We start from the raw sequence: 27,522 nt of genomic DNA on the forward strand, positions 1-27,522 counted from the left end.
GCAGGGGCAATAGCCAAAAAGCACAAAACATCATTTACAAAACCAATACAGCCAACATTGGAGATCTATGGCATGAAAGTGTTGGGTGCATGCCTTTATGGTTCAGAACTTTGGGGTTTCACCAATTTGAATGCTTTAGCAGTGGCAGAAAACAAATTCCTGCGGGGCTTAATTGGGGTTCCACAGAGCACCCCCTCCACTCCTCTCCTTTACGACCTGGGGAGAAAAAGGATTGAGGACATGATCAGACTTCGCCCCCTTCTATATTGGAGGCGTATAAAATCCACCCCGGAGTTGGGACACTATGCTGCTGCCTTATTGGACGTCGATAACTCTGAAATCTTCCATAAAGTTGTTTGGCTAAAAGAAGTGAGAAAATTACTCCAAAAACTGCACCTCGAACACTTGTGGTCCGAAACAGACCCAGATGTCTTTCCTTCTAAGTCTACTATAAAAAAGTTATACTGAGACATGATAAATAATACTGCACTGACCTCTAGCCAATCTCCTGCTTTGACATCCCAGTTCCTAGAGATAAAAACCTCCCCACTGTTTGAACAGTACTGGGACTTGATCTCCAAGCCTCTAGATAGGAAATTGTTCTTCCAGTTCAGAGTCGGCACCCTGCCCCTAAATGCTTTTACTGTTAAGTGGTCCCCAGACAACGTAAACACATGCTCCCATTGTAAATCCCATGTAGAAGATATTTTGCACTTTTTATTTGTATGTCCACTATACGGTGCCCCAAGGAATAGATGGCTGAAACCGGCATGCAGAAACTTGGGCACAAGGAGATGTATTGAGGCTTTTAGGATCCTAAAATCAAATTGTGCCCCTCAACTTGCAATTGCTGTGGCTAAATTCCTAGGTTGGGCCTGGATAATCCGCACGCGCACTTTAAAACCCCCATGAACTACATGAGCTTCCTTTGGTCTGTGATGATTCTCTTTTTAAAAAAAGAATGTGTAATTTTAAAGATCGTTATTCGTCAACTATGTATAAATGTATGGTATTTAATACGTTTTTAATATTAGATTAGTATTTATTCTGTTTAGGTTAGGGAAGAAAGCTTTTATGACAATGTTGTCGAATAAAGTATTTAAACTTGACTTGGTATGTAGTAAGTTTAGTTTGAAGTAGATACCAGGTGTTGACAATGGGAGCATATGTTCCTTGCTTGACTAAGACCTATGAACCTCGGCAAATAATCACCCTGTACCTTTCCCACAGTGTCAAAATTGTGAGTTCTTAATGCTCGGATAAATAAAGGTATTGAATGCTAGATAAAAACAAGATTTTTACCTGAGCAACATTGGAAATGCTGCTACAATAAGAAAATCCTTAGTTTTGTGACAACCAAGTATTCCTAATGTGTTCAGTGTAAATCAAATGAAGTTAAATTAAAGACACCCTATTTCCCAAAACCCATGCAAAAGTTTAATAGCATGTCGTTTTTGTATTGTTTCAGGACAGAAATTGATGGGACACTAGTGAAGAAAAAAGATAAACTTTAACTGTTGGCAAAAAAAATGATTGCAAGGGGAGGTTCTGTCATCTCGGGGTAGTGTGCTTCGAGGAAAGGAGACTGAAGTGTTCTCATATTGCTGGTACTAAGATACATGTTTTGTATCTGGAAAGTGATTTGTTCCCTTTATGGATACAGCAAATGTGCGGCTACCCATTAATTATGGAAAAGCAGCAGCTGGGTTACTGATATGAAAAATTGTTTATTTTATTTGACAGGAGCATACAGAAAGTACAATGCTTCCCATTGTCATATATGGGACTTGCACAACTGCGTTCAATGTTTTATGTCATTCATGGGCATTATTGTTCTCCTTCTGCAATTAATAAGGGCTAGTCTACTGTTGTTCATGTAGGTCCTATTTGAAGTCAAAATCGCAAATATCAGGTTTAGTTTGACGGACCATGTGTCTTCTACAAGCTGCATTTAATGCGTAATTTTGTACTTGAGAGTCCCGAATAATACAAGCCTCTCACAGGAGTCCTTACCTCATACTCCTGCTTGAACCCATAGCCCTCTGCTGTCTTCATCTGGTTGATGTGTTGCAGCAGATCTGCCACTCGGACTGCAGGGTGCAACTGGCCTGTATGATAGGGGGACCCCTTGCGTCCACATGGTCGGCGAGGAGAGCCACCCAAAAGGCTGCTGGATTCATTGACGATACTGCTACGTGGGTCTCCTGTGGAGTAAGACAAAAGCACCATAATAGCACCACAGTCAAAGAAACCACCATCCACCAATGACAGGAATACTAGCAAACCGAACTCACACAAGTATAAATGGTGTTGAAAGACGTCATGTCTGCTAAACCAAGTAAGATGAGTTACTTGGAACTACAGATCGCGTTAAAGTACACACTTAAACTGATGACGCTTGAGCCAAAGCAATCGCCGAGGGATGCGGCTGTCTCTACACACTATTGGCTCATCCAGTTCAAATACCTACATATGGTGTACTATACAAAGGTTTGTCTCTGGCAGATGGGTGTTATCCAGTCCCCTACATGTCCGAGGTGTGGCCGGGAAGAGGGGTCATTCCTACATACGGCGGGAGCTGCACGGCATTGCAGCCCTTTTGGTGTAGGATTAGGTCATGCCTCAATGAGGTTTTGTCATGGGGGCTCCCACTCGACCCATGACTTTTCCTGTTACATTCTACTGATGATATCGGGGGGAACTGATACAAACAGCGTCTATTGTTTCTAGCCCTCACTATAGTCAAGAGGGACATAGTGCAATTGTGGAATGGCAACTTCTCCCCCGACCCTAGGTAAATGGAAGGCTGAGTTAGACAAATGTATGGGGGCCGAGATTGCGGTTTTCGATGCCCTGGGATGCCCTGCTAAGCAGGGCAAGATTTGGACCCGGTGGGTGACATATCGAGGAATTGACCTTCCACCTCTGCCAGGTATGGATCCCTAAATGGTGCCCCTCGATCCCTGCTACTTATTGCCCTCTACTTTCTCTTTATAGAATATTGCTGTCCTGTTTATTTGTGTACATCGAGACTGGTATGCCCTATATACTAATGAGGAGATCGAGAACTGTCTGCATATTGTTAATATTGTTTCACCTGCATGTTTGGCGGGTATCGTTAAATGACAGAAATGTGGTTATTGGAGCGAATAACATTCTTTCTCCCTTACAGGTCTTTGTAGGGCTATTGCCCTTCCTAGTGCAAAATAACCTAATAAAATTTGTTAAAAAAATATACACACCTAAATGTTCAAAAATTGTCTCCAGGCATGAACTGGACATATACTGACAATCAACACATACAACACAACCTAGGTCGATGATTCTACATAAGACCCGACATTGTTTCCTATCTAAACCTGCAAGAATTCCCTCCATCACCTGCAATACAAGTACTGAGGCCCACACAGATCTGCCAATGCACTTAGATCAGGTTCTGCAGAGCGATATGCTATTTCATCTCTGAAACCATTATGTGGCTGGGCCAACACACTGTTGGCCTGCAGCTGCGGCCCTTCTACTTTAAAACGGGCACACTCATGCACCTTTGACAATGCATGGGTATTAACAAAAACAACACATGCCTACTGTGCTAAAGGAGCCACACCCATATTTGCCAAACATGCAGGGCCGCACTGGCCATAGTGGGCATCCAGTGTTTTTCCCAGAAGGCTGGGGGCTGGTTTGGAAGTTGTGGGGGCCGGGTTTGTTACTGGGAGGGGGGAGCGGAGTTTCAGCAGTGCTGCAATATCGCGCCCCAGTAACAAAAGTAGCAGTGCTTCATACTTGCACCCTTGATCCCCCAAACACACACTGGTCCAACAATATTGCCAGGGCTGCTTTGGGTTCCCAGTCCGGTCCTGCAAACATGTATAAAATAAGGACAATAAAGGCAAAAAAGACCTGCAAACTTCCCCGCCATTCTACTTTTGAGAGTGCCATAACTTGACCTATAAATATATACATAGCTGATAACTGGTCTCAAGCAACCAGGTCAACCTTCATGAAATTCTCGGCTTTTAGCAAACAGAAAAACTATATTGTAGGAAAAAACTATATTTAAAAATTCTAAGTTTATCTTTAGCTGACTGGGGCTACACGTGGCCCTCATAAGATATGATCAGCTGGCAGCTATGTGAAAAACAGGCTGAGTGTCATGGCAGATCACGGAACCTGTGCCCGGTGACGAGCCAAGTAGCTTTAGCTGCAGAGTTCATGCCGTTCTTGCCTTTCTCCAGCTCACATACAGTGCAGACATCTGGAGTTGACTCATTAACAGATGTGGAGAGGCCATGGAACTCTGCCCAGGACACTCCACTCTGCTGTGATGACAGGCACAAGAGTATCGCTTCTTGAGCAGACGTGAAGATTATTAATTTTCAACAGCAACAAAATACAAACTTACAACTTGTACTGATTAAACTGATATATTTTAGTTTTGTCATGTATGACTTTGAAGTTAGCAGGAGGCCTTGCAAAACTACAGGGAGGTGAAAGCAATCCTGGCGGTGTAGATTCAGCGGCGAATAACTCCAGAAGAGTGCCTCCAGTGACACTAGGCCAACATTGCTCATATCGTAGCTCATGGTACAGAAAGTAGAGCTAGCTCCCACACTGTAATGCATTGTAGCATTTGTATAGCACTATCCGACCCCTACCTAGGCCCCAAGGTTCTTTCTGGTTGGTCGTGTAAGTAGCTTCTTCTTTATTGGGTATGATCAGATGAGTGTTGGTTGATGTGTAATCTATTAGTCTTTGGTGTCCTGCATGAGATTTACAGGCGTGCAAAAAAACATGCTGCAATGTCATACATCAGCCTTAATCATGAAGTGAGATGCAAAAGATTGTGGAAAAGAAGACCAGAGTTTTCACACACAAATGGCCGATAAGGAACTATGGAGGATTCCCAGGTGACAGTGATTGGCGAGTAATGGAGGAATATCTCCAAGACAGAGATAATGGTCTTCGGTAAACTGGAACCCATCTGGTCTCCCGTTTGGTGGCCTGACAAGCTAGGTCCCCCCCCTACCCCGGTCACCAAGGTGCGGAACTTAGGGGTAATATTTGATGACAAACTGCTATTTACCCACCATGCGAACAATGTGGTGTCCTCTTCATTTTTTACGTTACGGAAAATAAAAAAGCTACTACCTTATATCCCCAGTACTCATGCAAAAACACTCATCACCTCCTTCATTTTTTCACGTATAGATTACTGTAATGCTCTTTTTTTTAATGCACAGGCCAAAATCACTAACAAACTTCAGCTAGTGCAGAATGCGGCAGCCAGAGTCCTTCTCAAGATTCCCAAATTTCAATCCATCTCCTCCCACCTGCAAAACCTTCATTGGCTTTCCATCAAAAACCGCACCAGATTTAAGTCCCTCTGCATAGCATACAAAGCAATCAACAACATAGGTCCTGCTTTTCTCAGAGAGGCCTTTAAACCTAAAAACAACCCTAGAACCCTGCGCTCCTCTTCCTATCATTGTGTTAACATTCCTCGCACCCGAAGAGTTAACTGGGGAGACAGATGCTTTGTCATAGCCACTGCCAAACTTTGGAATTCTCTCCCCACTTACATCAAAATCAGCCCCACCCTCATGACCTTCAGGAGACAGCTGAAAACGTGGCTTTTCACTCAGTAAATTGCCCTTTCTGTTCAACCACTTTCTGTCTGACTACTTTTGATCTATAGCGCCGAGACACCCACGGGTAGTTGCGCGCTTTAAAAGTCGCATAAATAAATAAATAAATAAATCTGCCCATATGGAAATCACGGAGGTGCCCTAAATAAAAGTAAGCCTATGTAAACCAATAAAATAGTACTCGGTAAGCACCCTTGCTCTTCACACGCCGATACTTGACAAGCACCACTATAGGTGATACTCTGTAATATTGCCAAGTAAACGGAAACACCACGGTAAAAAAGAAATGCCCACGGATTGCTTAAAGACTCAACCTCCCAGTATATTCCACAGGATCTATCTAGTTCAACTAGGTCTGAATGGCCCCTAGACATCTGATGCCCAGTGCCCTCGTCCATTATACTATTAGCTGTTGTACTCCTTGGCCGTGTTTCCAGGTTGGTAGAGTTTGTGGACACCTGTCATTTTAATGAAGATGAGGCACACAGCATCAGCAAGAACTAGTCAGAAAGTAGTAGAAAGCCAAACCAAACACTACTTATGAAAAGCGTAAGGCAAGTATTGCAGTGTAAAATGACAGGAAAAAGATATTTAATCTTTGGATGAGATGCAGACAGCATTACAAGCCTTAAATGTCAAGATCAATAAGAACCATCTTGTAGCACGTTAGCGAGACAGGGACCAGGCTGCAGGTCGGATTTTCACAAGCATGAATCCATCCTTAGTCCCTAACAAAGGTTGCTTCACTCACACTGGATGGCCTCACCTCTGGCTAACTAAGTTGGCGGCTCTTTCCCAACTTGCCCAGCGATCATTCTGTGCCATTCACTCTGGCCCTAGGGTATGAGCAAGAGTAGCAATACAAGAAAAGTTCTTTTTTAGACCGCTCTTCTAGAATATGGGGTTATCATTCCCCGATGTATTTAATCAACATTAAGTTGAATCGGCGAGGGTGCCAATGATATCCATTTCTCAGGCTCTTTAAAAGATGGTTTTAATGTGTTATTTTTGTTTCATTGTTTAAAGCAGTTCCATTAGTTTCATAGTTTAATTTATTTGCATAGATTCTAAATCAGGAACCAAGCCGCAAGGGCATAGTTGACAAATGTATATACATTTAAAGGCACAAATTATGCAAGCAATTAATAGCATAAATAAACAAATTGACATTCAATCTACAGCATGTGATATAGACTTGAAAATAGGTGGATCAGGACGGCAAAGGGTCCTGGGATGATGAAGAATCAATCTGCTGGAACAGACATAAGCCACTAACACTAGCAAAGGACGTAAGTCATTAAGTTTCACAGACGTGCAGCCTTAAGCTCTGAAGCTTGGGAGAGATGTGTACAAGAAACCATAGTGGTGCACAGACCAATATGGCAGTTACTTTTATCTTTTTTCTCATTATTTTGTTGTTCATTTATTTTATTTATTCTTAATACACGCCATCACACCTAATTTATTAAGAGAAAAGCCAAATTTTCAGATGCTGTCTGAATTTGTAAAGTTTGATTTCAGCTCCCTGGTTTATTAGGAGGGAGTTCCAAGTTTTGAGCCATGGACAAAGAGCAGACTCCCATTTCTCTGATTTAGACCTTAGGGTGACAAATTCAGGTTTATACGCTGAATGGAAACAGCACAGAGGGGCATATTTCTGAAGTTTACTGGTGAGAAAGGAAGGGCTATATGGATGGTAAGTTCTGTACAGCATACAAGCAGCATTGAATTACATATACTTTTGGACAGGTAACCAATAAAGTGTTGTCTATCCAGTTATAAGTTGTATTCGATTTTGCGGATTGAATTTTGGATGTGCTGAAGTAAAAAAAAATGGGGGGGGGGGCAGGCCTACGTAAATTGCATGTTTAGGTTGAATTTAAGGATTGTCTAAAACTACTTTGCAAGAGTAATTTAAAAAAAGAAGTATGCTCTTGAGAATTCTGATCTGAAAACATCACGCATTAGTAACAGAATCAATTTGAGGCTCAAAGGGCATTTTAGAGCTTTAGTAAAAATGTAAGTGGAATAAATCAGCACTGGGCCTTGCCCATGGAGGGTAGCCAAAAGGAATTAGTCTGTGTGGATAATATTTTTATACAGGCACGACCACTGTGTTGGATGGGTTTAACACTACAAAAGTATCTGTCATCTACTTCTGGGATGTGGCTAGAATTGAGTTGACGGTGGTTTCTGTGCCATTAAGGTTGCCAGGTAATTTAAACACAAATTGTATATTGTCAGCATAATTATATGTTTTGATTTGCAAATTCTACAGCAGATGAGACAATGGATAAAGATGAAACAGAAGTAGAGACAACATTAATGCCTGCGATACTTCCCATGCATGGGAGTGAAGCTGAGATGTAAGGTTTTGGAAATTTACAGTGACCTATCTGAAAAACATGAAGATATCCATTTCAAGATGCCCCCCTAATAGAATTTCAAAATGATGAAGAAGAATTAAGTGGTCAATGGCGTCAAAGGAGACAGAGAGGTTCAAGGAAATATACCCCCTAGCTACCCTTGTCATCATTCTGAGGTTCTGAAAATAGGATGGTAAATGGGAGTGGGAAAGGGCCCATTATTCCACATTGAAAGGGGGTCCACATGTGTATTTTTACCTGGTATATAAGAGTCTGCATCTATTCTTCACATTCTCATTTGATTAACTCATAATTTGATAGTGCGGGGGAGAACAATTTGCAATTCCAGCCCTGTTCTCTCTAGCCCCCCCCACACCACCCAACTGGTAATCAGGTCCTATTTGGGACAATGGGCTTTCACTGAGTAAGGTTGGGCAACTCTAGTTTTTACCACATCAGTTCCTATAGACTATCAGCATGTAAGGTTTGAAATAGGTCCAGGTTGCAATGGTAATACAAAGCCAACCTTTGTTAGCAAACAATGCATCTCTTCATGATAAGGTTTAGTCACCTTCTTCCAGTTTTTGGATTCACAATTTGTGGTCACAAGATAATGGACTCTCTGGTCGCTTGTGATTGAACACTTTCAGATCCCTGGGGTTACAATGGAGCTGTCTCTGGACAATAAAGTAAGCCATAGGCACTGGAGTGGAGCTGGACACTCATAAGTGATAAAGGGTCCTATTTAAATATTGGTGGTAAGCATTCTCTGTTCGTAGTGTCCTTACCAGCAACATGATGGTCCACTTACTGAACTGAAAAGTGGGCGGATCACAGTTTTACCACCGCGGAGACCACTCAGTCTCTGTCGTGTCCAACCTTCTCTGACAGCCTGACGTATTAAGGGCAGTTGGAGAATTGGCTATATGTCCATATGTCTCATTAGAATGGGAGGATATATAGCTGTTTTTACTGCCCGTCACTGCCAGACAAACCCTCGCGGCAAGGAGCAGTACAAAACAAAAAGTTCCCCCAACCTCCTCCTTGCCATGGAAAGATGGTTTGGGGCATTGTTTTTATTTTCTTCAAACACAAAAGTCCACTTTGGGTTTTTGTACTAAAAAAAAAGGATAACTTTGGAAACTTTGCCTTACAGCTCTGTGATATTTGTCAAATCCGTAGGGCATACTTCACATTGCATTCCCAGGATCCACCTTAACAGCAGTTCCTGTAAATGCTCAAAGTGCCCATTGGCCCACCGGACATTTCTAAATTTGGCGGTAGGGTCCCCGCCAGGGCAACAAAGAAATTGACTACATTGCCCTGATGGAAAAAGGCCGAACCGCCAAGAATTAAAACAGTCACAAAAGTGACAGAGTCACACTTGGGGCCAGTTGTACGACCATTTGCTTTTACAAATTGTGAAAAATTGCAAGTCGCAAAAGCAAATGTACAACAGTGTCAGAGACACTGTTAGCGATTCCCAATGGGGTCACAAAATGCCAGGCTGATGAATATTAATGAGCCACTCACAATGAGCTACCCCATTGGGAATAGCTGGCCCTCCCAGGGATGATGGCCTGCTGGGCTCAGCAGACCTCCATGTCTGGGACTGCTTTTTAATACAGCAGCTTTTTTTAATGCATCCTGTTTTCCTGCTTCCCTTTTTTAAGGGCAGGTAGTGGTCCCTGGGACCACTGCCTGCCCTTAAAAAATACTTTTGAGCCAGTCACAAAGGGAAAGGGGTCCTGTGGGGACCCCTTCCCATTTACGACTCCATTACCACCCTCTTGAAGAGGACGGTAATTTGCAAGTGTTTTGAGACCGCACTTGCGGTCGCAAAACATTCTTACATACGGTACGACTTGCTAATAGGAAAGGACGCCATTGGCACGCCCCTTCCTAATAGCGACTCGCAATTCCTAATTAGCAAGTCACAAATAAATTGCAACTCGCTAATTAGGAATTGTACATGGCCCTGCAACATATTGCATGAGCAAACGGGTCGCAAACCCGTTTGCGCATGCAATTTAGGGTCGTACATCTGGCCCTTAGTCTCCAGGTATGCATAATACAATCCGCCAGAGTCACAAAGCACAGGCAAGGATATTAGAGCAAGAGTACCATCACACTTGGGCAGTACAGAGTCCCAGGTTACTATACGAAGTTGCCACAGACCTGTGTGGACAATAAAATAAGTGATAGGTAGGATACTTGAATTAATCTCTGCTCCCTGTAGTAACTCGGACCACATTCTACTCTGTGTTTTTTAGCTTCTTTGCATCATTACACACAGGGACTAACCATAAGAAAAACAGAAAGGATGGACCGACGGACCTTCTCCACTCTGGATGGCAAGCCAAGAAAACCCAGACCGGTTTCATCCCTGTGGGGGTCATCACCGATACCAGGCCAAAACAGATTTTCATATGATTGCTCCCTCTCTCTAGTACACAGATGATCTAAAAAACACAATGGCCTGGAATGTGGTCCAGAGTGATTACCAGTATCTAAGATTAACAACCAATTTTTCCCAGCTCCGAGTACGGTGCTTTGGATATATGTCTGTAAGCCAAGGATAAACTGGCTTATATTTTATATTCTCAATGTTACATACTCTTTCACAGATATAACAAACCTAAAATGATTTTCTTCTTCCAGAACACCCAGGTTCTGAGTGCTAAGTTGAACATTTGTTAAATGGCTTTTGACAAAGTACCACTCATTGACAAAGACTGCAAAACATTACCTACATATGAAAAATGGGTATGTGCGTCTTAACAGATAGCATGGCTCCTGTGGCGTGGTCTTTAGACAATGGCTCATTTCCAAGAAGCAATACCTAAGGAACCCGAGTAGAGGCTCATACTGTTAACATGAATTAATGAGACCTTTGAGCTCAAACTCAGTTGGAGCATGATAAGCAAGGACTGAGAGTAGCATCTTAGTTTGTGCAATGACAGCATCACTCCCGGAATACTTGCTCTTGTTTGCATTAATAGTTTCACTCACAGAATACGGTCTCAGTTGATAAGATAGATAGCATGGGTCGTTGAATAGGTAAAAGTATGAATAGCTGGGGCTGGAATAGCAATATAGTTGTTAGCAATGGTAGGCAGGGACCTGAAATAGCTTCTTAGAACTTTATTTATATATTGGTGGTAAGGATACTCCATCACGATGGTGTATCCTTATTGCCAATATAATGGTCAGCCCACTGAATTTATATGCTGGCGGATCATAGTCTGGCAACAGCAGAGAGTACTCAGTCTCCACTGTGGCCAAATTTCTTCAACACCGCTACAGGGTAAGGGCTGTTGGCCAAATGACTATCAGGTAGATTCATCATGGAAAAATTGGCTCGCAAAGGGACAGATTCTGAGAATCTGGCCCTTTGTGAGCGCAATTTTTGAATTTGGGATTCATCATCCCAAATGCAAAAATCGGTAATTGCGAATTCGCTAAATTGCGAGGAATTACATTTAAGGAATCTCTATTTGAGATTCCTTAAATGCAATTCATTAACCATTTTTAAATTGCGAAATCGCAATTTCGGGCCGCTATTTACCGCGAGGTCAAACCTTGTGGTAAATAGCGAAAACTTAGAAAAATGCATTTAAATGCATTTTTCTAAGTTGCATGTTGCGCACACACATGTCCTTTGGACATGTGTGTGCGCAACACCAATGTAGATTACATTTCAGGGGTGCTACAGGGTGTCCTTTGGACACCCCTAGCACCCTTGAAATCGCATCCTTATTTGCGATTAGCAAATTGCTAATGGCAAATAAGGAATAACTCACCATTCATTCCTATGGGCCTTAGGCCCATAGGAATGAATGGGGAGTTATTCCTTATTTGCCATTAACAATTTGCTAATCGCAAATAAGGAATGTGTAGGAATCGCTATTTATTTAGCGATTCCTACATGAATCTCGTTTTGCAAGTCCTTAATAGCGATTCCTTAATAATCGCTATTAAGGACTTGCAAAACGGGACTTTGATTAATCTAGGGGTATATTATCCTCCTACCCAATTTAGATGGGTGGACAAACAGCTATTTTTTTCTGCCCGTCAGTCAGGAAAATCCTGGGGGTAAGGGGGAGTAATTAACTAAAAATGCCCCCTCGCCAGGTGAGATAAATTCCTGTGCATGGGGGCATTGTTTTTTATTTTGAAAAAGAAAATACTACCACTGGATTTTCTTTTAAAAAAACAAAAACAAAAAACTTTGACAGACGACTCTGTCATGTTGACAGAACCACGTGTCAAACTTGTAAAAGCAAAAGCATTGACAGGAATTGCCTTGACATCGATTTCTGCCAAAGATTTAGAAACGACCGCAAGCTTGGTGGTCATTTCTAAATTTGGCAGGAGGTCCTACAGTCAGGGCAACAGAGGAATATACTCCGTTGCAGTAATTGATTTAACCTCTGCCTGCCATATTATAAATCGGGCCCTTAGTTGTAAACATTAGTAGGGAAGACCGTAGAATTCCATCTTAGATTTTAACATTGGTGGGGCACAAGGAAGAGCGACAGTGAATAGGTGAGTTCATGTGAATAGTCCTAGAAGGGTCTATTAAAACATGCGTCATTGGTATGAATCTTAGAGTGGAAAGCCAGTTAGTCACAAAACGATAGCATCAATATGGCGAAGAGATATTTAAAAAAAAAACACACCTTATGGAGCATATTATCAAAATGTTTTTATAGAAAGTTTATATACATACATTTACATATATTTTTAAAAAGTCCCAACAAATTATTTTTTATTTAACATTATTTCTTATGGGGTTCTATATTGTCTCTGCCTCTATTATTTTCTATGGGAGGGTGCTAAAGTACTAGTCGTTGGCTGTGTGTGGTGATGGACTTGATAATGCTCCTTTAAGTCTGTATTAACTTAACACTAGTAAATTTGGCTCCACCTCATTTCAGAGGATGGAGACATGCAAGTCTGCACTTTTGACTAATTTTACACACATGAATGGTGTGTAGCCAAAGTAGTAAAGCTACTCAAAAGTGCAAGAGTAAACTCGCCCATGTAAATTTACTCATGTGCAAGTTAACCTTTGTGAATGGGCTCTTAAAAGGATTAGTAACACACTAATAGTAGTTCTGCCATCACTGCAAGCAAAGACGATTCAAGCTAGAAGGTAGAGCGGGTGGGCAATCAATACAATCAAACAATGAACTTCCAGATGGAATTGTTTTTAACAGTTACTACAACTTAAGAGAAAGTTAGATAGGGATGACAAGCAACCGAGAGAAGACAATGGAAAATAAAAGAAAGGAATTAAGGGTGAAAGAGATAGATTAAATAAGGGATGGAAGTAAGCAGGGAAGTGGGGTGGAGCTAGGAAGAAACTGAAGAAGGGGGCAGAGTAAGTGTGGAAAGAAGGCAAAATAAAATGTTAACAGAGGGAACATGAATGGAAGGAAGGCAGGGAAATGAGCAAAATAAAAGATGACTCAAAGAAGGTGGCATGAATTGAAAGACTGGAAGAAAGTAAAAAGAGAAAGTGAAGTAAGTGAAGAGTAGGAAGTAGGTGTTGAGAAAGGAAATACAGAAAAACATAGCAGGATGAAGGAAGGATGGGAAAGAATGAAGAGAATACGTAATGGATAAAGAAGGGGTGAACAAGTATGTAAGGAAAAACAGGAAGCAAAGATATGGAATGATGGAGGGAAGGAAAAAAGGAAGGGGAAGTGATGAAGGAAGTATGAAATTGAAGGGTTGAAGGAAGAAAATGAAAGGAGTAACGACCAAAGAAACAAGCATTTACAATGCAATGGTTTCGGCATTGTTAAAGTTAGACCTATTGGCATTGCTCATGACATTATTTTTATTTATGTTTTTGATTTTAAAACATAAATAAATTGCATTGTCATTTACAATGCCAATAGCTTAATGGCTCGCAAATGCGAGACCTATTGCATTTGCACCCTCACAGAGCCACACACACAAAGCCACCCACACACACACACATACAGAGCCACCCACAGAGTAATTCACATAGAGCCACCCACACACACACAGAGCCACCCACACACACACACAGAGCCACCTACACACACACACACAGAGCCACCCACACACACAGAGCCACCCACACACATAGCGCCACCTCCCAAAAAAGCTACACATACAGACAGAGCCCAACACACACACAGACCCCAACACACAGAGCCCAACACACACAGACCCCCCACACACACAGACCCCCCCACACACACACACAAAGAGCCCCCCCACACACATACACAAACACAGAGCCCCACACACACACAGAGCCCTACACACAAACAGAACCTTACACACACACCGAACCCTACAGACATCAGGGGCAGAAGGCAAGAAAAATGGCACAATCAGGGGGCAGAGGCCAGAAAAACGGCACAATTAGGGGGGCAGAGGCAGGTAAAATGGCACAATCAGTGTTGGGACCTGCTCCTAACCAGCTCCAGAACCACAGCTTCAAGAGCGGGAAGAGGTGAGGATTGTGCTTCTGATACTAACTCCTCCTTTTGTCGAAGCAGCAAAGTGGAAAGGGGAGCGTGGAAGCCAGTAGCACCCCCTCACAGACATATGGTTCATCCTCTGGGCGCGTGCTCTGGAATCACAGACAGCAGTGGTTGGGGACCATGTGCCGCTGTCATGGGAGGCAGGAGGCGCAACACAGACCGACCCCCACCCCTCCGCAACACGACTCTCGGCTCGGGGAACCGGCGCTCTGCGCACAGAGCTCAGCCTGAGAACTAAACTACCCGCCCGAAGCCAGCATCTTATCCAAGCTCTGAGGGGAGACCGTCAGAGAACAGGAGCTCCGGGTCCTACCCGAGCTCTAGAGCCCAAGGAAACGGGGCTCCCGGCTCCTCATTTTACCAACTCTGGATGAGATCCTCTCAAAAACTAGCACTACAGACCCGTATCCATTTGCTTAGGGGAGACGCTCGAAGCATCAGAGCTCAAGCACACTCGCCTCAGCTGAGCTCTGACCGGGCTCCAGAGCCCTCACTCGAGCACCGTCATATAATGAAAAGGAAAGCGCATCGCTCGAGCCGTGGAGAAGACTTGTAGCATCCGAGCGCTGAGAAACAGCCCCTCAGAGGATCAGAGCGCTGGACACCATCAGAGGACCGGAGCGCGGGACCAGCATTTCATCGAGCCCTGAGCGAAACTCTCAGACCAGAGCACTGATAACCCTCAAGAACCGGAGTGCCGAGATCCACATCTCACCCGAGCTCAGAGGTGGGGCCATCGGAGTGGAGAGGCACAGGGTCTGCATCTTAACCGAATACCGAAGACCCCTCATAGACTGGAACAAGGACGGCAGCTTCCAGAAGCTCGTGCCATCGGGCCGGAAGCGCAGTTCCACAAAGTTTTTGCAGCCGGCACCTGTTGTTGGGAAGCAGGAGCGGGAAGAGGAGGCAGGGCTGGCGGGTCCTCGGGGAGAGTCTGGGCTCTGAAGGGAAGGGGCTGGGGGTCTCCTGGCGAGAAGAGGGGGGGCAGGGACCGGGAGCTCGTAGCAGCTGAGGCGCCGTCTCAAGAGAAGGGGCTAAGGCCACCTTTAGCAGAAAGTGTTTTTTGGGGGCTCTCTGCAAGGGTCCTGGCACCACCTCATCCTTCTCTGGGGCAGAGGGTTCCTTTAGAAAAATGTGTCCCCTTCAACCAAGAACAGGCCGCCCCGCTGGCTCCCCTGGCACACAGTGGCCTAAGGGACTGGTGACCCGGAACGAAAGAGCAGGTAGGGCCGGGGGGCTCTGGGGAGAACTGGAGGTAGGGTCTCCTGGAAGTAAGGGCAGCATTTACAGGCTGAGGGCCGCTGAAGTGGCAGGGAGTGTCTGTGGGGATTTTGAATCCGCGCCACTGGGCGTCTGTGGGTGATTCCGAAGTCAGGGCAGGGAGGGGCTGGAGATCCACTGGAATTAAGATCAGGTGTAGGTCTAGGAGTCCTTATAGGGGGCAGTGAGTAGTAGATCGGGTGCCCTGCAAAAAACAGCAGACTGCGGCTTGGGGCGAAGGGTTCTCTGGAAATAAGAGGGGTTTGCTTAAAAACTGGGGGATCTCTGCAGTAACAGCAGGTGGGGGAAGAGGGGCCATTCTTACGTAGCAGACGTAGAGGCTGGGAGTGAGCTGATAATACTGCAGCTTTTTGCGACAGGGGGGGGCGTGTTTTGGTTGAGTGACAGATGGCGTCACAGAGCCAAAGAAATGAAAAAACATGCCCCCCAATCGGGAAAAGACGGAGCTCGAACGGAGTGACGCCCCTCTCCTCCAATGGCTGGCCTCCGTTTTGGAAGCCAGCCAATGGAGAAGAGGGGCGGGTTTAAGCCCTCATACTCCAGATCATTACATTTCGGCTGCGCAAACACTGCTGCAGTGTATCGCTAGGCCGAAACCTAAAAAGGAGGGTAGAAACAGAGGAAGGGAGGGACGAATAGAAGGAAAGAAACAAGGAAGAATACAGAAAGGAAGGCATGAAGGAAAGAAAGAGGGGTGGGTGTAAGTAAGAAATTAATGAAAAAATTGGAGCAATTCAAGAAGGAGGCTTGCACAAGACACAAAGATAGCGTTGAAACAAGTCAGACAAACAGTGGATGTGCAAATCAAGCATTGATGAAGCATAGCAGGAAGAAAAGCAAAAGAAAGAGCAAGACGCCGAGAAGGAGAGGCGGATTACTAGAGAGAAGACACACTAAAAGAAAAAAAGGAGGACATAGCTGGTGGGGGGGGGGGGTTGTAAAAATACAGCAGCAATTTTAGGGCCGCCGAAGACAATTAATGGCTGATGGGCAGCTGTCGACAGCAGCAGGCGAAAACACTCTCAGCGATAATGACTAAAAATGTAACAAAAAGTAGGATAAGGAAAAAAGAATAGCTTTGCCCTCTGGGCTGCTGCTGTCTACAAGACAATGACTGCTGGTAACTGGATTAATCCGGGACTCTGCGCTGCCGAGATTTGATAAAGCAGCGCAGGAAGATGCCAGAACAGATGCCATTAGCATAAGGCTTAAGAAGGGCGAGCCGGGGGAGAATTACTGCCTGGTGTTATCAGCAGACAGGTGCGTCCAGGAAGCAGGAGAGCTGGGATGGGCTGCTGCAGCTCACCAGTAACCCTTTCCGAGCCTGACACTCCGAGGCATGGCCCCAAGAGGCTGCCAAATGCAAACTCTGGAGGATGTCAAGCACATAAATGATAAACTTAAAAAACTCGCCCTCAGGCTCAAAGAGGTACAGATCAAGTAACATAAGTAACTGAACGTGCTGTATGGTAAGTGCACTCCTTCACCCAACAAACATATCAAACTGTTCCACTACTGAGACAGATCCGATCTTATTACGGTAGATACCCAGGGGCAGCCCCCTCATTAGGGCAGAGGAGCATTGCCGCTCCTCTCCCCCTACAGTGCAGCAAAAGTGAAAAATAAAACAGTACTAAAATGAATAACCCTTTTATTTTTCACTTTTCCCAGCCCGAGCAGTGTCTGGGGCACGGCTGCCGCTGACTGGTAGCACGGGAGTGGTGCTCACTCCACCAGTTTACACTGCACAACTCACTATGGCAGGGCGTCTTGAGGCGGTCAGCCTGAAATGCAGAGTGTAAACCTCTTCAACTAGCTGCCTCAGACAGCTGGGTGGGGAAACAGCCACTACAACGCGGCCGTTTCCACGAATTCCCTAACCACGCATGCTTTACAACGCATGCGTGGTTACCACGGTTAACCTTTACCACGCATCCCTTTACTACGAGATACGTAGTAAAGGGATGTGAGCTAAAGGTCAAAATAAAAAAGGTGGGGTTGGAGGGGTTTCCCCCCTCCCCCCAAAACAACGAGTGGGTTTTAAAAAAACCCGCAAAAGTCTTACCTGAAAAACGATCTTCAGTGGCTGTTGTCCTTAATGAGAGCCAAACTAACAATGTAATTACGTACGTGCAACTACGTACTGGAGTGTCAAAAAAATAGAAAAAGGACCAATTGAAACAGTGTAAGATGAAGGAGAATTACGGAGAACGAAACTGCGAGTATTGAGTATATTTTTTTATTACACCAATTTATTAGGTTAGGATTTATTAAAAAATATTTATAGATATTAACTAAATAATCAGCCCTGCAGTCAGTTTAACATGAAAAAGCCATTATCATGCATAGTTATACAACGAAAAACGTTGTAAAATAATGCGTGGTAATGGTATTTTTGTGGTAAACCATATGCGTGGTAATGGCATTCCCGCTGTAACGCATGCGTGGAAAAGACATGCGTTGCAAGGGAATGCGTTGTAACGTCATACAACCAATCTCCGCAGGCCGCGACCAGTCACACGCACAGTCCGCTTGCCGGGTCGACTTACCGGCCCTCGCCACAACTCCTCCGGCAGGTCCCCAGACCCAAACCAGGGCTCCTGTGCCTGCGGGAGCGTTGAGGCAGCTCACTACAGCCAATCCTGGCCCTGCTTTCATGCTGCTCATCTGCAGCATGAGAGCAGGGTTGGGATTTACAGAAGAGGGTTAACTGAGGTTCCACGAGGTGCTGTCACGCTGAGAAAGAAGAAAAAGACGGAGGCGAGCGGAACACCAGTAAGTAAATTTAAACAAATCTTTTTGCCCCCACTCGGTTTGGCTCTTGGTCCCCTCAACGGCCCTTCAGTGTTGAGGGTAACTACCCGCCACTGTGGATACCACCACAGATGAGAAATCTAGGTAAGTTATCACTCTGTGTGTCGATGTGAGATGCTTTGTTGCCGTCATTGCAAAAATGGGAGGCCTGAGAAGGGGATTTCAGAGACTGTTTCAGCTAGAACCCACACCAAGGATAGGCTCAGAACCATCTCACACGGGAGAACCAGTTACTAACTACAAATTCATCAAGTTGCTCATATTGTGGTAGCAATGTTACTTCTACAACAGTTGCTGTTTGCAATCCATGAGAACCATCTATCCCTCACATCCGGACTGTGGTCTGGCTGGAATGATGGTCTTTAGTCCCACTCTGGTCTCATGTCCTTAGAGGGAAATTGCATCTCTAAAATGGTGCCAGAAGCTGAAATTTTAATTATTGCAATCTGAATCTAATGTTGAGAGGGGTGTCCAAAATATTACAGGCTTGGAGCTGGGATACTAAATAAGACTCCTGGAATATTTGGCGGGAAGTTGCTTTTCATCCACATATTCTAGGTCTGGAGTTAGAATAGTAATTTTGACCTTCCAGTACCCACCACACCCACTGCTGCCCTGAGGGTGTAGTTCAGGGGAAGCAACGAACGGGCAAAAGAAGGAGACCCGATAGCCACTCCTTGGCCATACGTTTTTAAAGGGCAAGCCAAGGAGACATGTAACAGATGAGCAATCTTTGAACAGGCAATCCCGGCTTTAATTTTGTAGACTTTGGTGAACAATATTTAGTGTGAAATTATCTGTTCTATTAGGCATCTGCTTGATTTTTTGTTCTCAAATCATTTGTTTGAAATTGATTTTTGCCCCACAAACTCTAATGAAAAGCAATATTTGAGGTGAAATTAAACGTTCTGAAAAGCAATCTAAATGCTAACATGAAAGGACATATTTATAATATAAAAATAAATTAAATTTTAATTAAAAATATTTTGACGGTGCACCAATATTCAGGACTACTTTCCATATCAATGTTTTTTTTTTTTTTAAACAGGAAACCCGCTGTACTGCCAATAACAGGACATGAACATTTCCCTCCTTATGGCGTGTCAATTTCGCTTTCAGTATTTTTTCAATAACCACTCGTTAAATAGTCAAACATTGCTCACTTGTTCAGCTCTTCGTTGCTCACCTGCTCGGTTTGCACAATACAAGTACTAATATATACACACATACATGGTCTATCAGAGTAAAATAACCCGAACTGCAACATTAAAAAAGTTAATTCACCTGATGCACGTAAACGGTAGGGCGCTTCCCCCACTACTATTATCACCTGACAAAATCCTGAACTTCACTGTTCCTAACAAAATAAAATTTTTCTACCAATATTGGTACATTTCTCCTTTTGTAGAATAATTTACTGTAAGAGGTTCATTTCGGACTAGAAGGCACCTGGGAATTGATTTATTTTAAATTAGATATATGTGGACTCTATCTTGCAATCCCACAAGCATTATTTCGTGAACCAAAATTACTTTGTACTTTTAAACGAAAAACACAAAGCCAATTTAACAGATAATTTGTGGAGTTGAATGTTCACATCAAAGCTGTGTGGAAAGCAAAACTGACTGGTTTAGATGAAAGTGAGACTACATCCTTGCCAAAAAATTAGGATTAGTGCAGATGACTGCTCTGTCTGGGTAGAACATTGCGAAAGAAATGTCTGCAAAAAGGGCTGAATTTCACTGAACATCTCTAGCAAAAGAAGCAGCTATCTTTGCGTACAGAATGGAAACCAACAGTCAAGTTAAAGAGGCAGAGATGTGGTTGCTGACCTATTTAGGGCTTTCTGGATTTCCAGTGGTGGACTTTGGGCCCAAGGTAAAACTTTACAAACACAGGATGAACTGCAAGATACATGATTATTCAGGACTTCTACGAAAAAGTAGACCTGTCCACTTGGGGTGACAAATGCAAAAAGAACAATTGATGGTCAGAATGCAAACAATGTCATAAATTCACCCCAGTACAGAGATCTGGGCCTAAATCCATAGGTGTTTTTGCTCCTCATGCCATTCCAATTTGAACCCAGCCATATGCAAATAAGTCTTGATCCTGTGCCCAATTGGAATAGTTCAGTCCGACCTGCCAGGCCATGTTCTCCCTGGGCTGGAAACAAGCATCCTAGGACCGGTTTCGGGGTTTTACCCCTCATCAGCCAGGATAGCTATAATCACGCTGCAGCCGCACAGTCACATAATTCCACTGGCCATGAGTACAGGATGCGGTCGCTTATAAACAGAGGCACAATTCACAACCACACATTTGCCCCCACTCTTCCCTCCCCAACCGGTCGAGCAGAAGAAGCAGTGTATCCCCAATACAATTTTGACTTATGTTCAGGTTGAGAGGGCAGCTCAAACTCCGGGTAGCCCTTACCATCACTGGCCTCTCCCATGAGGGTCCCAGGAATGGAAGCAACTTAGTTCAGATTACAAAAGTACGGCTTGGAGAATCTAGAAAGCGAACCAGGATCAATAAAAAATTATAAGGACACTGTATCAAGATGCCACGGCCGGGGGCTGGGAGGCTGACTCGTTGGCACGTTTAGTCGGGCGCTGAGACCAGAGAGCGGACCCAGTGGAGGCCAGAGTGCCTCTGAAGAAAGTGTCCTGTCAACGCCTCCACAGCAAAAGGCGCTCCGTCTCAGAGGGTCTCTTCAGTCCGTGTGAATACGATCAATGGCTTCTGTGCCAAGCAGCTTCCTGGGCCGTTCAGAGAGGGCTCTCTGTGCTGGGCACACGGAAGATAAAAGAGGCATTTAAGTGCCATCAAAGGCGCTGTGTTACACATTGGGGGGGTGGGAAAGCTCAGCTGTGGCTGAGGAGGGCCTAAAAGGCCTCTGTGTCCCATGAAACTGTGAGGGTGGCAGGCAGCAGGAGGCACCGACACTAAAGAGCGAGCGGACAGAGAACTGTGTTGGAGATGGATAGCAGGGAAAAGACAAAACGAGGATAATTGACAACTAAATAACACAAAAGCGTTTCTAACAATAACAACGCCAGAATACTACAACAGCTAGAAGAGCCACAACTATATAACAACCAGTGAAGCTGCAAATAGAAATTACAACACTACAACACCAGCTAGACACAAGAGGGCTATCTTAACAGAACATGCATCATGGTAATATCAGCTGACATGGGCTAGATGAAGGGACACCAAGTACCAAACCCCCAATGCAAACCAGCATCCAAAGATAAAAGAGTAAACACTACGCTCTCGCAATGGTTATGTTGCAAATCGCAAGACCCAACACTACCATCACTGGAGGCATCCATAAGAATGCCTCAAAGTGTTTAGTTCACCCACCCACACCAAACTAGATTTTGGAATAAATTCGCACATCCTCCACCCCCGACCCGTCGACCCCCCCCCTCCAGGAAAATGTCAGCTTGTTAATCAGAACCGCAGACCGAAGTCTTATAAACAGTATTAGAAACGATAAAACAGTAACAATTGAAATACTATTAATAAACAAAAGATATTTATGAGAACAAAAGGAACTGGAAGAATTATAGGAATAAACAAGAAGAGATAATAAATATGTAACAAGCATTAGGAAAGCCAATAGCTCTCACCTATAATGCGGGTGCACAACTATTGGCTTTGCCAGTGTTTCTATGGTTTTACATTCCTTAAGAGAAAAACATTCAAAATAGTCATCTGTGCAGATGTGCGCATGGGCATGAGCAGCGCCATTAATGGTGTTTGTTATACTTTATCGAAAAATACTTCAATACGGTTGCTGCTGGTAAATAAACATGTGCAAAGAGGGCTGCTAACATGAAAGTGTTTTTTGTGATAAAGTACAATGAAAGTAATTTAAAGATGGCTGTTGCATTAGCGAACGCACACATAATCATGTTTTTTTGGTTATACTTAATTATTCATTTATTGTTTTAAGATCACTGGAAATTTTCGAAAGATAAATGTGGGTGATAGAGTGTGTGAGCAGCCAGGTAGCTAGCTACGCACAGCTGTGAGGCCCTTGCTTAAAAAAAAGCATAGAAAGGGGGAAGAAGAGGGAAAGATGGGAGATCAGTGACAAGTATACAAGCAGCAGCAAGCAAGGAGAGCAAGAGAGAGGGTAGGTGAAAAAATAGTCCCTCATGTACTGGAATGCAGAAAATCGATAACAGACCCTGGCTGTTATTCTGAACAAAGGAGGGGTCCAATATCACCTACAGGCCAATGACACTCAACTGTACTACAATATTAAATCACTGATTGACATCATACATCTGAACGAAACACTAATCAAGATACAAACCTGGCTTAACAACAATCACTTAAAGTTGAACCCCAACGAAACTGAACTACTACTTTTCTCACCGAAAAACCACCCTCTACCAATACAAGTCTGGCTCTCGAACCTTGATGCACTAAATTGTTCTCTGACACTATCCAACTCTGTAAAGTCCTTAGGCATCACTCTGAACAAAGATTTGTCTTTGAAAGACCACATCAACAATTCTGCCAAAGTGGCAATGTACACTCTTAAACATCTATAAAAAATCAAACCTTTTATTCCGTCCAATGATTTACAGGTGGCAGTGCAGTCTCTTGTCCTCTCAAAATTGGATTATGGCAACGTCATCCTCACAGGAACTCCGAAATCCCACCTTTTCGCCCTTACAACTGTTCTTAACTCAGTCGTACAACTTCTAACAGGTGTTAAACGATTTGAGCACATCTCACCGGCCCTCAAGAGCCTCAACTGGCTTGCCAGTGAAGGACGATGTATCTACAAAACTGCTTAGTATTATTATTATTAAATTAGTTTTGTAACACGCGCAGCTACCCAAAAAGGGTTTCCCGGCACCTAGCACACAAATTGCTAGAAAAGGAGCAGTCAAGAACCATTTGCTACTAAAAGAGCCAAGTTTTAAGATTTCTTCGAAAGACACCGGAAGAGAATTCCAGATTTTGGGGCCAAGAAAAGGAACAGCCTCCTATTCTTGCAAGTTTAAATCCGGGAATCAAGAAGTCTCCGTGGGCTGTAGAGCGCATGGGGCGAGAAGGAATGTAAGGATGGATGAGCTCTTGCAGATACGCTGGTGCCACACCTTGTTTGATTTTAAAGATGTAACACAGGGTTTTACATTTAATATCAAACCTTTCCTGCCTGTAAGTGATTTCAAGCAGGTGGTCCAAGCGCTTGTTTTGCCAAGGTTAGACTATGGCAGTGCTACTCTATGTGCCCTACCCAAATATGCCGTGGCCCCACTTAGGGCATCACTGAACACTGCGGCTAGATTGGTTACAGGCGCCAAAAGAAACAAGCACATATCCCCAGTCCTTAAATCTCTCAACTGGCTACCCTTTGAAGCCCGAATTCAGCTAAAGATTGCAGTCTTGGCGCACAAAGCCCTTCACCTCAATACTCCTATGTACCTGGCGCAAAAACTTGAACTATCTTGTGGTGAGAGGGCATCAAGAAGTGCCTCTACATTCCTCTTGAAACCTCTTGTCCTTCACAAAAAGAGAACTTGTCACAAAGCCTTCTCCGGTGCTGCTCCAACGATATGGAACGGGTTGCCACCTGAAGAACGCAGCCTCTCCTCGACTACGGCGTGCAAATTGGACCCAAAAGATTCTAAATGTGCAAATTCTTCCCCTAAGGGCAGGAGGCACACCCAATTCGTCTGACTTAGTTTTTTTCACCATGGTACCTCCAGCTACAATGGATCATCTCCTCTTTTTTTTTGTCCACATGCGTACACCTGTTTACTGTATTATCTTCCTTTTTTTGCTGCTGTTTCCCAATTGATGTTTATACTACTCCCTTGTTCTTTCTTTCTGCCTCTTGTAAAGCGCTCTGATATCCTACGGGATCTTGTTCGCGCTATATAAAACGTAATAAATAAAATAAATAAAAATACACACATATATACATAAATATATACACACATACACGTATATTTAATTATCGAGTTTTATATAGAGCAAACTAGACCCGAAGGTATCAGAGCGATTTATGGATCACTCACACAGAGATATCACAGCAGCAATAACATGACATACTTGTGGAGTAAATAAAAATACATAGTGACACTAAATAAAAATGGATTACAGTATATGGTAGGATTTGAGCCGGCAGCAAAATAGACTGCTGGCAGGGTTGGGGAGCCAGCCAGAGCTGGGCTCCTCATCTGCCCCAATGGAAAAAACATGCAGCATGCCCCAAGTGAGACCAGGCACCCCCAAGAAAAAGAAGCACTACTCGAGATCATGCGGCAGCTGAAAAGCATGCGGGCAAGCTGCAAATAAACTATACAACTTCCTGGAAGGCAGCGCCCCATAATGCCCTACGGGGCTCTACTCAGCCCAAAGTCTTACAAACAAGGTGGCAAGGGCTACGACAAGAATACAAAGAAAGTGTTGCGGGAAGGGCTACAGGGGGTGCAGCATCTCCCCTCAAAGAAATTTTACCCAAATGCTGACCCCAAGATTTGAGGGTCTAAACAAAGACGACCACCCGCACTAGGATTTTTTCCTGGTTTTGCAAGCACTCCCAAGGCTGGAGCTTTAGCTCTACAGCTGAGAGAGCAGTGCCCTCTAGAGGCTGTTCTCATGGCTGTAGTTTATGTTGCCTAAAGGTGTTTAAAAAAAACACAGCCACATGGTTTATGTTCAAACAATGCTTTAATGAAAAGTGTTATATTGCTACCAGTTTGAACAGTACTTTATTTAAAGGTGTTGTATTGATGATAGTACTGAATATTTCTGAACGACTGCAATGCTTTTTTAATGATAATGTGTGAACATGGTGGCAATGCTTTATAACTCCTAAGGCAGTGATGGGATAAAGCATTCTAACATGTGATTCTGGTCTTTAAGTGTGGTAGCATTCACCTGATGTAAAGTGACATCCCTTTATATAAATATGGGCTGTATTGTACATGGAGGGGGTAACTATGATTTTTGGGGGAATGACACCTTAGGGGGAGAATGTAATGTTGGCAAAGGTATTTCCACCAGCCTTATGTATATTTGTAGATTAATGCATAGTTTTAATTGGTGTTTCTGTTATAAATGTATGTTTTCTTTTCTAAAGAAAAAACAAAGGCTGGACAATCATTTATTGAGTGTTATTATTGTGTGCCTGTGAATGGCAATGGTTGGCCTACACCACCTCCTTTAAGTAGGCCTTGACTGCTCTGCTTCAATACCCTGAGAGGGTCAAGCACTGCAATGGGGTGTTTGGTTCCCAGTGAAGAGGTTAAACTTGTGAAGGCCACACAACTAATGGCCTGTTTCCTTACACCCACCAAAGGGATGGTAAGAGAGATTTAGTTGCACCTCAGGTTTAAGACCTGATACACGATGCATCTAGTGCAAAGTGGATAGTCGCACTGGAGATCACTTGCCCTAATCAACAAGTTTCTCATTGCTCTTCCTGCATGGCTCCCTGAGATGTTGCATTAGTGCCTTCATTTCCGCCCAATGAAATGTATCACATCTTGACAGCAGGGCCAGAGTGTTTACAAAGTGCCACTGAGTGGTGGGACCTACCAGCGACTATGCACTTGCTTGCTTTATCGCGGTGTGGAGTATCCTCAGTGTCCTGTGCTAATGTCCTCTTTCATCCATGTACACCACCAGACAGTATGGGGTAACCTGTCTTCTGAGGTAAAATGGGTCTTCGGAAGAGGTCTTGTATTTCTTCTCTTGGTGGAGTCAAACCAAACTGCTCTCTGTATTACAACATGATAGATATGCTATGGTGAGGTCTGGTGGAAGTGTTTTTTCTGTGTAAGGCTGTATTTTGGGATCCTCAGAGCGGGTTGACATTGTAGTGGGTTGCTGATATGGTCACACTTCCCATACAAACTGCATGGGTCTCAGAAAGACTGAACACAGCCCTCTGGACACTGCTGGAGGACAAGGAGGCAGTGGTGAGCCTGCACTAAGTGGTGGAGATGGTGGCGGTGTGCAAGACTGTTGAAGAAGGTGGTAGAGACAAGGGTGCAGTGTGAGGTCCCTGTTTTGGTACGGTAGATAGAGGTGGTGTCTGAGGAGGTGTTCTCTACTTCTTGCACTTCTTATGCCTTAGGTGGCAAGGTGCGTCATATACAAGTTTTTTTGTTTATGTGAGCTTTCTCTTCCTTTAAATCAGAGGCTTTGCCAAGATTGTTCCCCCTGTCGAGGTGAATAAAGAGGCATTTTTATCTGGCTTCAAGATCCTCCGCCAGTCTTTTGATAATGGGGGCCTCCGAATTTTCCCAGCATGATGTTGAAGAGATTTCCAGCCTCGACTTCGGCTCTGACCTTGTCTGCTATGTTTTCAGCTCTGAGGATGAAGGCTTTGAGCCTTTAAAGCAGGATGAGATTGACATGGTACATGGCTACTGCCTTGGCTCAGAAACCTTCTCTTCGCTCTGATCAGGGCCTGAGAATGGTTAGTGAGCATGCAGCTTTTTCTTCCTGGTTTCAGGCTGGATAGCCAATGCCCTCAGAAGCAGTGATTTTTCCTGTCATATGGTCTCTTGTGATTATGTTTTTTCCCCATGCCTTGGGTCAGTACTCACATACCTCACCATCTTCCGGGAAGGCAGTCCTGCCTGCTCCAACTCCAGAGGGTTGTGGTGTTCTTCGATGGAGACCTTTGACAACATTGTTTTTAGGCCGGGTGTGCACTCCTGCGACTGGTGCCTCCAAAGGCCCCAACAATTCTTCCTCAATGATGAGGAGATCCTGTTCCCCAAATTGCTCTGGAAACATCGACAGGCACTCCTGCTGCATTCTCAAATGCACCCAGCCTCTCTCTGTCTCTCCAGTGCCGGAGTGCCTTTTTGCACCGGAAGCCAGGCAGAAGTTGGAGTC

At 44.1% G+C, this 27,522-nt stretch overlaps 1 protein-coding gene across 2 annotated transcripts in view; it reads right to left on the reverse strand.

Moving 5' to 3' along the window:
* The window catches only part of PTPRU (protein tyrosine phosphatase receptor type U), an 816,311-nt gene that overhangs the window by 146,087 nt on the left and 642,702 nt on the right, over positions 1–27,522 (reverse strand). For both annotated transcript variants that reach the window (XM_086957511.1, XM_086957512.1), the window contains exon 16: positions 2,014–2,204. In XM_086957511.1, the coding sequence (XP_086813637.1) occupies positions 2,014–2,204 (191 nt within the window). The remainder of the gene's footprint in view (positions 1–2,013; positions 2,205–27,522) is intronic.

This window comes from Lissotriton vulgaris, chromosome 2_1, assembly GCF_964263255.1.
Source record: "Lissotriton vulgaris chromosome 2_1, aLisVul1.2, whole genome shotgun sequence".
Lineage (NCBI taxonomy): Eukaryota > Metazoa > Chordata > Amphibia > Caudata > Salamandridae > Lissotriton > Lissotriton vulgaris.